The sequence below is a fragment of the Vulpes vulpes genome, chromosome 16 (genome assembly GCF_048418805.1).
Source record: "Vulpes vulpes isolate BD-2025 chromosome 16, VulVul3, whole genome shotgun sequence".
NCBI classification, from domain to species: Eukaryota; Metazoa; Chordata; class Mammalia; order Carnivora; family Canidae; genus Vulpes; species Vulpes vulpes.
The window spans coordinates 13,266,522-13,280,115 of record NC_132795.1 but is presented as its reverse complement, the minus strand read 5'-3'; the positions used below and the strand labels follow the sequence as shown (position 1 = coordinate 13,280,115).

Here is a 13,594-nt window from a genome sequence, read left to right as displayed (position 1 = left end):
ATTACCATAACTTAAATTCACATAACATACACTGATTTCAGTTCAGAGCTTTTGTTAGAAAATGTTCAAATGCTAACAAGTTGAAATTAACAAAATATTTGAATCTTTAACATGGTATGATGTGTACATATCAGGTCAGGTGTTTACACATGTAATACGACACTGTGCAGAGTTGTACCATCTACATATTTATCTAAACTATGAATTGGCCATCATTTCTTATAGGCTGTCAGGTTTTTATATCTGTAAAAGTGTGTAGTGTTCCTTCCTCTTTTGTAATTTCTTCTCCATCTCTTTCTTTCTTTTTTTTTTTTTTTTAGCTTTCTGGTCAAAATGTTTATTTATTTATTTTTTTATTAATTTTTATTGGTGTTCAATTTACCAACATACAGAAAAACACCCAGTGCTCATCCCGTCAAGTGTCCACCTCAGTGCCCGTCACCCATTCCCCTCCAACACCCACCCTCCTCCCCCCTTCCACCACCCCTAGTTCGTTTCCCCGAGTTAGGAGTCTTTATGTTCTGTCTCCCTTCCTGATATTTCCCAACATTTCTTCTCCCTTCCTTTATATTCCCTTTCACTATTATTTATATTCCCCAAATGAATGAGAACATACACTGCTTGTCCTTCTCCGATTGACTTATTTCACTCAGCATAATACCCTCCAGTTCCATCCACGTTGAAACAAATGGTGGGTATTTGTCGTTTCTAATGGCTGAGGAATATTCCATTGTATACATAAACCACATCTTCTTTATCCATTCATCTTTCGATGGACACCGAGGCTCCTTCCACAGTTTGGCTATTGTGGCCATTGCTGATAGAAACATCGGGGTGCAGGTGTCCCGACGTTTCATTGCATCTGAATCTTTGGGGTAAATCCCCAACAGTGCAATTGCTGGGTCATAGGGCAGGTCTATTTTTAACTCTTTGAGGAACCTCCACACAGTTTTCCAGAGTGGCTGCACCAGTTCACATTCCCACCAACAGTGTAAGAGGGTTCCCTTTTCTCCGCATTCTCCATCTCTTTCTAGTCCCAATTGAATTGACCTATTTTTAAGGTGCATTTATCATCTCTGTTTCTTCATCTTATTGTCTACTCCCATCTTCCTAATATTCTGAGTCTCTGATCCAAATATCCTTTCCCCATATTCTTGGGATTACAGAATCTTTCCTTTAGGATTTTCTTCCTTTGCCTTCATCAGAAATGTGTATTTTCTAATTCTCTCATTCAGTACTCCATGTTCCCATCTTTGTACCAATTCGTATGTCACTGAGGACAATCCCCAAATCCTCAGATCTCACTCTTACTAAATTTCCATGTTGTACTGATTCATCTAAGCTGGCTACTCAAAGAGCTAATAGATGGTATTGTATCCATTATAATATTCAACAGAAAATAGAGCTGTGAAATTTTAATAGGCTTTTTTTTAAAAGATATTGTTTACCTATTTGAGAGAGAGAGAGCATAAGCAGCTGGAGGAGCAGAGAGAGGGAGGGAGAAGCACAATCCCCACTGAGCAGGGAGCCTGATATGGGGCTTGATCCCAGGACCCTGAGATCATGACCTGAGCAGAAGGCAGACACTTAACCGATTGAGCCACCCAGGTGCCCCTTGATAGGCTTTTATTAGTAAAGCTTAGATATTCCAACTAATTTAAGAGGGCTTTGTTATGTATCCTAAGAATGTCTGAGGTCCATTGTTAGTATTATATTTTTCTTTAATGTTCTAAAATGTTATCCAATTGGTATCTGTATCTGATTTCTTATTGTAGACCTGCAAGTCTCTTGCCTATTTATAATCTAGTTATTATACTAGGTACTAGATAATATAAACATCATTTTAACTGAAGTTATCACTCTTGATTAGATGGGATTTTTTTGATATCAGACTATAAGACAGCTACCAAGATACCAGTGTTTTGTAGTTAGTTCTGGAAAATACTATTCTTTGTAAAACAAAGAATCTATAAAATAAAACCTAACCATAGATCAAGTCATGTATTTGTGATTCTCACGGTTCTGTTCTGCCCTAAATCCCTGTTACCTTCAGTGAAATCAGAGAGTTTATCTAATTTTGCAACCTAGTAATACCAGAAGCATGGGGAATTTATTAATTCAGAAAGGAAGATCTAATTTCTATTTCTATATTTGCTACTGACTAACACTGAGAGCTTGAAATGTTATTTAGTATCTGTCCTGATTTCTGGCTGTAGCTTGGTACATCTTTCTGATTGTCTCCTATAAGTGGAACCTAAATCCTAAGGACATCTGAAGGTGTAAAGAAAAATCTAAATCTGAATAGATACTTACAAAGAGCTTTTGGAGCTAGAGATTTTTTTAAAGGAACATATAGTAATCTAAAAATGAACATAAACCAACCTTCCAAATCAGGCTCTAGGTGAACTTTTCCGAGACACTGCTTACTGCCTGTGGCTGTGCAGTCTGTGCACTACACAAGGCCTCGTGGCTAATGGGGCAAGAAGGAACTGAAATCCAGTCCATGCTCTGCTCACTGAGATACTCACCCCAGGAATAGCTGCATCTATAGCCCTAGCACCCCAGGGCTGCATCTACCTACAAGGGCTCAGCTTTTTCTGACTCATCCGCCCACAGGAATGCCTTTTCTAATTTGCACGAAGTTGCCTCAAAGGAGAGCAGTGTCCCATACCTGGAAGTAATAATTAACATTTGTTTTGCTATTATTATGTGTCTTACATGTTAGCCTCATGGCTGTATGACATAGGTATTTTTACGATTCCCATAATCATAGGGTGGTTAAGTGGCTGGCCTAAGGTTATGGAGCTAGTATTTGAATCCAAACTAAAACACTACTGAATTGGTGTATATATAATAAATAAATAAATGTTTATTGATAAGTCTGAGTCTTCCATTTGCAATCATCTGATCTATAGAGTTCCCAGGAAACAGACTCAGATGTGCAGATGTGTGCAGGAAGTTTCCTGGAGTGTCCTCTCAGAAGCAACATCTATGAGGTATAAAAGAAGCAGGCTGGGGGAGAGGGTGAAGTTGCACTTCAACATGGTTGTAAGAGAGCTCAGCCCATCACACAAGGAACTCTAAAGCAAGGATGACTCTTGAAAGTGATCTCCAAGTTGGGGAAGGGAGCCCCCTTTTAGAGCCCCTACCCTCATTCTGCCTTTGACCAGCCATTGGAGGCAGACACCAGAAGAGCATAACCTTAGATGAGGCAAGTCTCCTTTATTTTTTTTTAAAGATTTTATTTATTTATTCATGAGAGACACACAGAGAGAGACAGAGAGAGAGGCAGAGGGAGAAGCAGGCTCCATGCAGGGAGCCTGATATGGGACTCAATCCCGGGTCTCCAGAAATCAGGCCCTGAGCTGAAGGCGGCGCTAAACCACTGAGCCACCCCGTGTGGCCTGAAGCAGGTCTCCTTTAGCTAAGAGCAATGGCTGGTTAGGATCTCAGTAGAGAGCTGTCAGCCAGCAAAACTAACAGGCTCAGAGAATGGCCAGTTCTGCAGGGGACATCTCAGCACTACATCCACTACATGAGCCTGTAGACTAGAAAAGGAGGACCAACTGTATATAACTTTAATCCAAATTATGGATTATGTCTAGATAACTCCGTCTCTTTCATTTCCTACCCACATTCAAGTACTTTCTATGTGTGACCTCATTGTTTCCATAGCCACCTGATCCACACGACAATGGAAAAGCCCTTTATCATTTACAGAACAATGCTTATACATTATTTTCTTTGTTCTGCACAGTATGCCAACATAGGGAAATTGTTAGGATCCTTCTGCCTCTTCGGAAATAATTCACAGAAGTTCATTTTTCTAGAAGCTGTGTCCTCCACTAACAAGGATTAAATGGAGCAAAAGAGAAGATGAAAACCATTTTCATTATTCATCTCAGGAGGGCTTCCTATTTACCCTCAAAGGAAGAAGCAAGTTGAACACTGACAAATCTCTCACTTTGCTGGTGCATATTACAATACAGTGAAAATACAGAATTAGAAAATCCCTTAAAAATGTAAGAAGTTGCCATGTGATTTCAAAGTTCCAGACTGTGATCACTTCCAGAAATTTAGCAATGATCCTTGCCTGGTGGCCCTATGAGAAGCCTGATGGATGAGGGTAGCTTCTGGAAAAATCTATTTGCCTTCATCACTGATGGTGCCCCTTGTCTCTCTAGGTGGTTCTCATAGTCTGCCAAGGATACAGAAAGCATGTTTTCTAATCAAGAAGTCTACATTCATATCTTTTTGCACTAGAGGGTGATCAAAATGCACATTTTTCTTTCTTTTAAATCGCATTCTGGATTTTAGAAAGGTTAACTTGCTTGTTGAGCCTTTGACAATTCTGTTTTTGAAGTTGCACGTGCTCACCGTAAACATATAAAACTTGGTTTAATTGCAAAATGGAATCTCAGCACCAAAAGGGTTTTGTGACTAAGTGAACAGATCTCTTTCTTTCTTGTTCATGGCACTAGGATGAAAGTACACCTGTAAGCAACCATAGGCTTGCTCTCACCATGCTCATCAAAATAGTGAAGTCCTTGGGATGTGCCTATGGTTGCGGAGAAGGACACCGAGGGCTCTCTGGAGATCGTCTGAGACACCAGGTATTCCGAGAGAATGTAAGAGAATTAAAGTAGATTCCATTTCCTCTCCCTCTTCCCTGTCTCCAATTTGGGAATGAGTCCTTTGACAATGAGGGTCAGTGTTCCCTGAAAAATACTGTATTTCATTAGGGATGATTAATGCTGATTCGGAGTGGGAGGATTCCCACAACATATCTCAAGACCTCTAAAACCCAGGCTTAGGAAAGTTTAATTGGGAAAACACTTCTGCCTTGTGCCTAGGGGCAGACCAACTCCCAGTTGGTGAAAGGGTATATAATTGGAATGTGTAAATTAAGAGTTTGAAAGACCTTTGCAAAAATGAATACATTTAACAAGCCTCTGATGGTCTGTGACAAATGACTTTTTAATCATCTGCCTGGGTACTATAGAAACATACTTTATAGTAAAGAAAAGGGGTCAAAGTTTAGGACTGTTTGTCATTCTTATGTGGATATGGAAAATGGCCCTTATTGGGACAAAACAGGACTGGAAAAGTAGCCAGTCATGTTCTGGCTGCTTTGTTTGAGAATGAACCTTGAACTCCTCCGTGTTGGAGATCACGTCCCCCTGAACTGTGTGAAACTTGGAACTCTGCGCTTGGGTTTGCAAAGCATAATTCTGTCATGGAACATGGTCATATTCCAGCTCCTTTTCATTTGCCTCCACCGATTGCTACTTTTCTTTTCACTCTTGAGCAACAACTCACCTCCATAGCAAGTCCCCACTGGGACGGTTGCCTCATGCATACATTTGAACTGAAATCATAAGAAAATATCCTCCTGAAAATAAGGGTTTTAGGCAAAATTGAGTCCAGGAAACCCTTTGACATAAGATGGCAGAGTTTTAGGATCATGTCAAAATCTGATGCCAGCTCATTTTTTTTCTTGGTATTAGTTTTTGTCATGAAATGTTCACACAGTCCTAGCATGCTCAGTTTCTTTCTGTCATCTACCCATCCACCCATCTATCCATCTATCCATTTATCCATCCTTGTCTCTTTCTTTTATATTCTTTATGTTGAGTTATATTAGTTTGTTGCTTGTATATGGGGGGTTATATTCACAGTAATTAACTTCTAAATTCTGAAGCATGACAACTTTGACCAAGATCTAGATTTTGAGGCTCCAAATTTAAAAATCGAAATAACAATAAGGCAATAGAGACTTGACGTTGCCCCCATTTTGGGGCATGTGTATGTGATTTTTAATGTGTGATTTTTAATTCTATCACAGTATGAATAAATGTCTTCAAGGCTAAGACATTACTACTCCTCATACAGAAGACCAATTTCCTGAAATGAAACACTAAAATATAATAAGTGTCCTACTTTAGCTGGCAGTATACACTGGTTATGACACCAGAACTTGTCTTTCTAGACTTGGAGAAAGTAAGACTAGTTGTGTCACAAGCTATTGGAGAGACCATTTACTGCTTAGGAGTCCACCATGCTTTCCTCACTGAGACTACTGAACATTTCCTATCAGTATGTCCAGACAGATTTTGTTTTGTTTTTTGTTTTTTTTTCCCCAGTTTTTGACCTGCCTTCTCAGCTTTCCTGACTCACATCGTGACTCTTCTATTACCTTGTAGCCCAGTTTAATTTAATACTCATTATAGGGATTTTATTTGTCTATCCTTGTTCAGCAAACACATCATCCAAGAGATACAAATTCCAGAAATTATCCCTGGGAAAGTCTAATTCAAGAAGCTGGGTATTTGCAAATTTCTAAAACATTGAATTTTCAGAAGTTACTTAAGATGTTAAGAATAGAATGGGTGACGGGCACTGAGGGGGACACTTGACGGGGTGAGCACTGGGTGTTATTCTGTATGTGGGTAAATTGAACAATAAAAAATTAATTTATTAAAAAAAGATGTTAAGAATATTTCTTACTTCTACTGGATCAGGGCCTTTATATTTTTAAAAAAAAGGAAGAAAGAGAGAAAGAGATTACTTTAATGATATTCATCAAAATGCCTGATAATTCCAGCATGTGTTTTTTTAGGTTAATCATTTGCTGGTAGTCCTAAACTATCAAAAGGGAATTCACTCTGACAGTTTTATATCTCTTGGAGAAGTTTAGAACATTCATTCAGAATCAAAATACTTAAGGTTCAATATTCTGATTCTTGCTTATTAAACTTCCCATGGAACTCATTCAGATGTTCTAATAGCCTCCAAAGAGTAGATTTGAAACGATGCTGTCTTTGGTGTGTTTTGTAGAGAATATAGGATAATTTGTGCTTCAGGGCATTCCAACCCAGAATTTTAAAGTGCTTCGTAAGTATAGCAATGAAGATCTTCGCAAATTCTTTATGGGATAATAATTAAATACTTCTTCATGTAGGAAATATGTAAATGCCTTGAAAACATAATTTTGTAGCAAACAGCATTTATTTTGTAAGGAAAAAAAATGAGCTTGCCTGAGATCTAGCAACCAATAACCTCTCTGAAATAAAAACACCTAATTTCACAATATTCTAGGACCTAGTAAAGGGAGAATGAAAACAATTATCAATTCACCTGACTTTGTGGTATAGATGGAGAGATTACAGCATGGTCATACCAAGAAGTTTATTGCTAATTCCAAGACTGAGCCTTTGAAAATCTTTCCTTCTTCCCCTCAAATTTTCCCAGAATCCTTCACTGGGCCTTGATTTGTCAAAGTAGTGATGTAACTTAAGTTTTCTTCTGGAAAACCATTAAGGGCCTACCTTGTAAGTTTGAATTCTTTGGGATTGCTGTCTCCATTCTTTCTTCCGAGATTATGCCTGGTTGCCCAAGGATCTCTATCCTCAATTAAGGTGGTCCTCACCCAGCCACCTCTCTTTCCTTGATCCTTAGCCTTTTCCCTCAACCTAGAGTCTCCTCCTATTATTTCCCCCATTTCATTCCTTTGTCATGGACTTCCTTATATCTCTTACACAGAATGTGTCTTCAAGATATCAACTAATCTCTATTAATCCATCATGGTCAGTTCTTTTTGAAAGTGGGTGGTATCTGAATATGTTTTCCCCGGTCATTATCTGGATCCTTCATAGGACCTCTAGGATTAATATTAAAGAGAAATAACCACAATAAAGGGCAAGACTCAAAAAAAAAAATAAAAAAATAAAGGGCAAGACTCTGACTCCTAATTTTGGTTCTGCTGTGAACCGTGTCAACTTGGACAAAGTCCTTGACTTCCATGACCTTCAGCTTCCTCCACTGCAGTATGGGGATACTCATCAAATCACAGAGGTATGAAAGTCAAGTGTTGTTATGCACTTACAAGCAAGAAACAAATTTTAAATAGCAAAGCACTACATAAATGTGATTTTTCTCTTCATTGTAGGACAGGGCTGGGAAGCTTCTAATGATACCAGATAATATCTGTACGTTCTGTCTGTGGCCTTCTGTAGCCAGTGACTGTGACTTTATTTGTTCTGGTGGTGAGATTATTCCCTTTCCCTTTGCCAGATGGCAGAAATATTTGCTAGATCATATAAAATATAATTGTGAGTGGCAGGGTCTAGCCAATTAATGGGTACTTGATTTTTATATATATAAGGCCAATTTCTGTTTAAATATCAAACTTTCACATTCAAATGCAGACACATAAATAAGTCAGCTAGACTTGCTTTTATCTTATCCCTCCTTCATGCTTCAAGGATCTTCCTCTCGTGGCCAGATAAGAGGACACTGGATACCCACTTCCTATATCCCTCTCGCCTCCTCCATTAAATCTACCTAAGTTCAAAGTAGCTGAAAATGGGAGTGGTACACCTCTTCCCATTGCACAGCGTCTTTGAGCTAAGCCTGGATTACCAATTCTATAACCTGCCTAATTTTTTTTTTAACACTTTGGGCTTTTTTCACTGAGATCCTAAAATCTAGATCTTGGTGAAAAGATTGAATTCCCCTGGCCCCAGCATTAGACATTAGCCTTGGGTTTTACTTGGAGCAACCCTTCTCAAAGTAAAGTCTCTCCTACTACTCAGCTTGTCTCTGCCTTTTTCTTGCTCAGACAAGAGGGACTAGCAGGAGTGGCCAGCACCTGCCAGAAGGGAGGGATGGAAGCCTTTGCCTTCTGCAGGCTTCTATCTGAGACTAATGGATCCCTAGCTTAAGCTGGTACCTGTGACTTTTTCACTTTTCTTCCTTCATTGCAGGCCCAGAACTGCCTCACTAAGCTATACAAGCTAGATAAGATGCAATTCCGACAAACCATGAGGGACTATGTGAACAAGGACTCTCTCAATAATGTAGTGGACTTCTTGCATGCTTTGCTAGGATTTTGTATGGAGCCAGTCACTGACAGTAAGTAAAGCTGTGCCAAGTTCCAGGAGAGATCGCTATAAGGTGAAGCAGGTAGAGTTTCAGAGGTACCCTGAATATGTGGAGATAGAATTTAGAGGGCAGTGTGTTTGTGTGTGTGTGTGTGTGTGTGTGTGTGTGTGTGTGTGTGTGTGTAATAGGGTATAAATAAAAGCTTGAGCATCATCTATGATGACAAATTTTGGGGGGCTTTCTGATGACAACTTAACCTTAGCAAAGGGGATTTGGTAAAGCTGTGGCATCCTCACTGTTGTTAGCCCCTCAGTCCACTTACCATCACTCATGGCACTCCTCTCTGTCTCATACAACTTTCTGTTGTATGACAACTGAGACAGAAATCAAGGAACAAGGGAGTATATTCATGAGTTCAACAAATATGAAATGAGTACCTATTGTGTGCCAGGATCAGTGCATGGAGATTTTTTTCACAAAACAGGAAAGAAAAGATATATATGTGTATATATATATATACACATACTAGTAGTAATGCAATTTTGAGACACACACACACACACACCATATATATATACTGAATTTTTTAAAAACAGGCAAGTGGAAATATAGGTAGCCCCATCAACCATTTCATAGCTTCATGGCTTTATGAAAACCCCATCATAGAGACCTGTGGTATGGGTGGAGGTGGTGAACACTGAATTCATGATAAATCAAACACCGTCAATACCACTCAAATGCAATACAGTAATGAAATGAAAATGATGTATGAACCCTGAGTTGAGTAACATACACATTTTAATTAGAGCCCAAGAAGAAATAACTTCTTAATATAGCCTTTTATGGTTTATATGACACGTGTATGATAGTTGACTAACTTTTAATGAAGATCTATTTGATTACTTCTTTAACCTGTGTAGCTTAATGGAAACATTGTCTTGAATTGGTGCCTTTGCATTCCAGACAAGGCTGGGTTTGGAAATAACTTCACCACAGTGGACAACAAATCCACAGCCCAAAACGTGGAAGGCATCGTTGTCAGCGCCATGTTTAAATCCCTTATCACACGCTGCGCTTCAACCACGCATGAATTGCACAGCCCTGAGAATCTGGTGAGAAGTTCACCTCTTCTTCCCACAGGAGTTCTTGGTCTCTGTTCTAGGAAAAGTTCTCAGTCGTGGCCTTGAGAAATACCAGTTGACTCTAAAAGTGTGCACTTTAAACTCTATTTTCCCAAAGTTAACAGTAGCTCATGGTAGAGCCTCATAATGCATTTTTCCTTGTTACTCATTAAACTACTTCAGAATTGACTTATCTTCCTCTCCCACCTCATAGATTCTGTGGTGGTTTCTGAGATACTTACAAAGTACTTTGAGGCCTTAAAAAGAAAGAGGTGCTAGAGCACAGACCATTAGCTCATGAAATATTAAAGAATATTGTGCCAAGCATTTTTGAAACCACGTTTACTTTAAAAATTAATGTAACTATCCTGCTGAAACTAGGTTTGTTTTCTTTTATCGAACACCACAATTTTTTAGCTACTCCTCATAAATGACTGTGTTAATTAAACCATTAAAGCCACCAGTGTGCGGGAGAAGAACCATGCCTATAACAAGTTAGTGCTTAATAGCTGCCAAGGAAATTGTGGTTTGGGATACAAAAAGTAGATTAAGGCTGATGAATCTACATGAACAGATGAATTCAGTTCTCTCTGGGGAGTAAAGAAATGTTTCACTGTCTTACCAATTTGTTACATATTGTGACTTCTATGTAGAAATCAGCCTATTTATACATAGTGACACTATCTGCTAATCTACCTAAATCCAGGAAATCATTTTAAGCTATTCTAAACCATTGAAACTATTCTCATAACTTGAGGTAAACTAAAACTCTAAACCAAATGGAATTTAATTTTGCTGACTGTCAAAGCCACCTCAGCAAAGTTCTTGGAGCTTGAGAAAAGCATGGGCATCATCCATGCATTTAATTTGGTCATGGCAAGAAGTACTTTGACAGGTTAATTATAATACGTGTGAGCACTTTTTATACATTTTAGAATGCAAAATTAGGTATAGAAGAAATAACTATTTCTTAATTTTCTTTGAATCATCTTAGTTTTGACTTGGAACCCCCATCCCACCAGAATGGCTGAAAGTTGGACCCCAACATTCTTGGGTTTCTCTACTTCATGCAAAGATCTCAAGTCTTTGGTAGGACTTAGGACCTGAGAAGCTCCATGGGTCTCAGTCATCCGTACAATACTTATTATTTCACATACTACTTTCTGCTGTGTGCTTGGGACTGGGCGCTCTGGTGAATTTGGAACCCTTGTTTTTTGGGGTCTTGTCCCTTCTGCCGGGCAAGCTGCTAAAGAGTACAATGAGGGCATGAGATTTTTCTGCCCAAAGGGCCGAAAAACACTCTTTCTGTGTTTTCCTCTGTTACTGTTCCTTCTGATTTTTTAAGGGTCATGGACATGATTGTCCCAGTGATCTTAGATTTTGAAAATCAAAGCTATCAAGGTAAGTGTTTCTGAGGCTTCCGTCTTTTGCTTTGCTCTGAACCCTCCCTAAGGCAAAAAATACAGTAACTACCAGCTTGAAGAGAGAGGGGAAATGCTGAATGAAAAGGTTAATATCTCAAAAAAAAGGTTAATACCTCAAGAAAAAAGGTCATATATATTTTTAAATGTGGATTCATCGATAGATTGGTTTTCGTAACCCTGCATCATCTTTAGTTCATAGTCAAGTTCATGTTCAAATGGCCTTTGACATAGTATTTGTTAAATATGTCCAGCAAAATGCACTGTCCTTGAATATTGTGCTCTGCTAGAGGTGTCTAGAGGTCTGAGCATATTTGACCATAGTGACACAGAGAATTTGGAGAAGCTGAAGAGGAACTGAAATTTCTAGTCCAAACAAACTTCTGATCACCTTTTTCTTGCAGGCATCTCTTCAGAAGTCGTAATTAAGAGAGAAAATTAAAGCTTGGGAGTCCAGCAGTTTAAAGTGTAAATTGATGTCTTTCTAATGATACAGCCAACTTTCTGAATATGAAGCATGGTAACCATCTTTTTTCATACTAAGGATGACAGGCAAGGTTCTTGGTAATGTTGCCAGAGGAACAATGGAAAGGCCGTGTACCATATACCATCTGTTTCCTTGTAGTAAAATGTCTTCCTTTTACGATGCTAATGCTAATCCAAGCCTAAGGAATTAACTTCTCCCTCTCTTCCTGTGAAAACCATTTAACCACACAACTTTCCCTCTTGCATCCAAACAGGGGCTGTATTGCGACATCCGTCAGCTGGTCCAATTTATCAAAGAGGCTCACGGGAACGTCTTCAGGAGAGTGGCCCTTAGCGCTTTGCTTGACAGTGCTGAGAAGTTGGCACCAGGGAAAAAGGTGGAGGAGAATGAATCAGAATCTAAGACTGCAGGCAGTAAAAGGTTGGAAGCTTGCGCTATAAATATTAGTGTCTGCCTGGTGTCAGTAGAATGTAATTTGTTGTCCTGTCCCATGTGGTTCCCCATATGATGTGTAACTCGGGGCAGGGATGGTGGAGCTATCTTGGATAAGTGGGAATTACTGGTGATGGTCCAGCTGAAGTTTAGAAAAAGAATGTGTTTACTATCAAATAAATCCTTTCTCTCTCTCTAAATGAAAACTCAGTTGATCTCAGGTTTACATACACTTGACCTTTACTTCATAGCTCCCAACAGTATGGTGAAATGCTATCTGTGTTAGTCTTTTCCATAGATAATTTACATTTTTTTCCGAAGAGGAAAAGCAATTATCGATACCATATCCTGTTCAGTAAGTAATATTTTAAACATGGCAAAATACAAATTGCTGAGCAGTGCCCTGTTGTGTTTCCTTTTAGTAAACATAAATTTATTGTAAGCCTATTCTATAAAATATGCCACTTACTGAGATTAAAAGAAATTCCTAAATTCAAAATTCTGCTTGTAGTTAATGACTCTGTTTGCACTGTGGTGGTATTCTTAGGCAATAAGGCAGGTAGGACATGAATCAAATGGTAGGATATGAATTTCATAGGATATAGACTCATGATGACATAGAGTCTGCAAGCAGTATATGCTATCTATAGGGGGTGTTTTGCTTTATGAAGTATATAAAGTGTTGAGAAGTGGTGTGTCCTGCTCTGTTGTGATTGGTGGGCTGCACTGTTTGCATAGGTCAGAGGCGGGAAGCATTGTGGATAAAGGCCAGGTGTCCTCTGCACCTGAGGAATGTCGCAGCTTCATGTCTGGTCGCCCCTCGCAGACCCCAGAGCAGTAAGTAGCATTGATTTTTATCTCCAATGCAGTGAGCTGAGTGCTTCCCACTATAAGAAATTCAATTTTCCAAACTGCTGTTTGTTTGCTTGTCATCATCTTTGAACTTTGCCTTGCTCCTGCCCTTTACTTTTCATTCCCAATGCCACAAATCTCTATAGACCCAAGTCACAAATAACCAACCTTATGCGTTCAGGAAACTTCCTTACCTGCATTTCCCATTTCCAGTATCTATCCTACTCTGCTTTTCATGTGTACTTCTGCGGGTAAATCATGAAAAATAGCATATGGATCAGGTGGGGAGGAGGTGTCATCTACTTTCTTGCTTAGATTTGTTTATAACTTTTTTTTAATTTCAATGTATTAATGGCTGTCAATGTACTTGTTGAAGCTTTTCCAAAAAATAAATAAGA

The 13,594-nt window shown here is 39.0% G+C and overlaps 1 protein-coding gene across 50 annotated transcripts in view; it reads left to right on the top strand.

Annotated features, from left to right (window-relative positions):
* The window catches only part of UNC80 (unc-80 homolog, NALCN channel complex subunit), a 216,077-nt gene that overhangs the window by 53,439 nt on the left and 149,044 nt on the right, over window positions 1–13,594 (top strand). For 32 of the 50 annotated variants that reach the window (XM_072743075.1, XM_072743064.1, XM_072743073.1 and 29 more), the window contains exons 14-18: window positions 4,482–4,628; window positions 8,766–8,913; window positions 9,847–9,995; window positions 12,166–12,332; window positions 13,083–13,181. In XM_072743075.1, the coding sequence (XP_072599176.1) occupies window positions 4,482–4,628; window positions 8,766–8,913; window positions 9,847–9,995; window positions 12,166–12,332; window positions 13,083–13,181 (710 nt within the window). The remainder of the gene's footprint in view (window positions 1–4,481; window positions 4,629–8,765; window positions 8,914–9,846; window positions 9,996–12,165; window positions 12,333–13,082; window positions 13,182–13,594) is intronic. The other 18 variants (XM_072743068.1, XM_072743067.1, XM_072743044.1 and 15 more) reach the window with 1 other exon arrangement.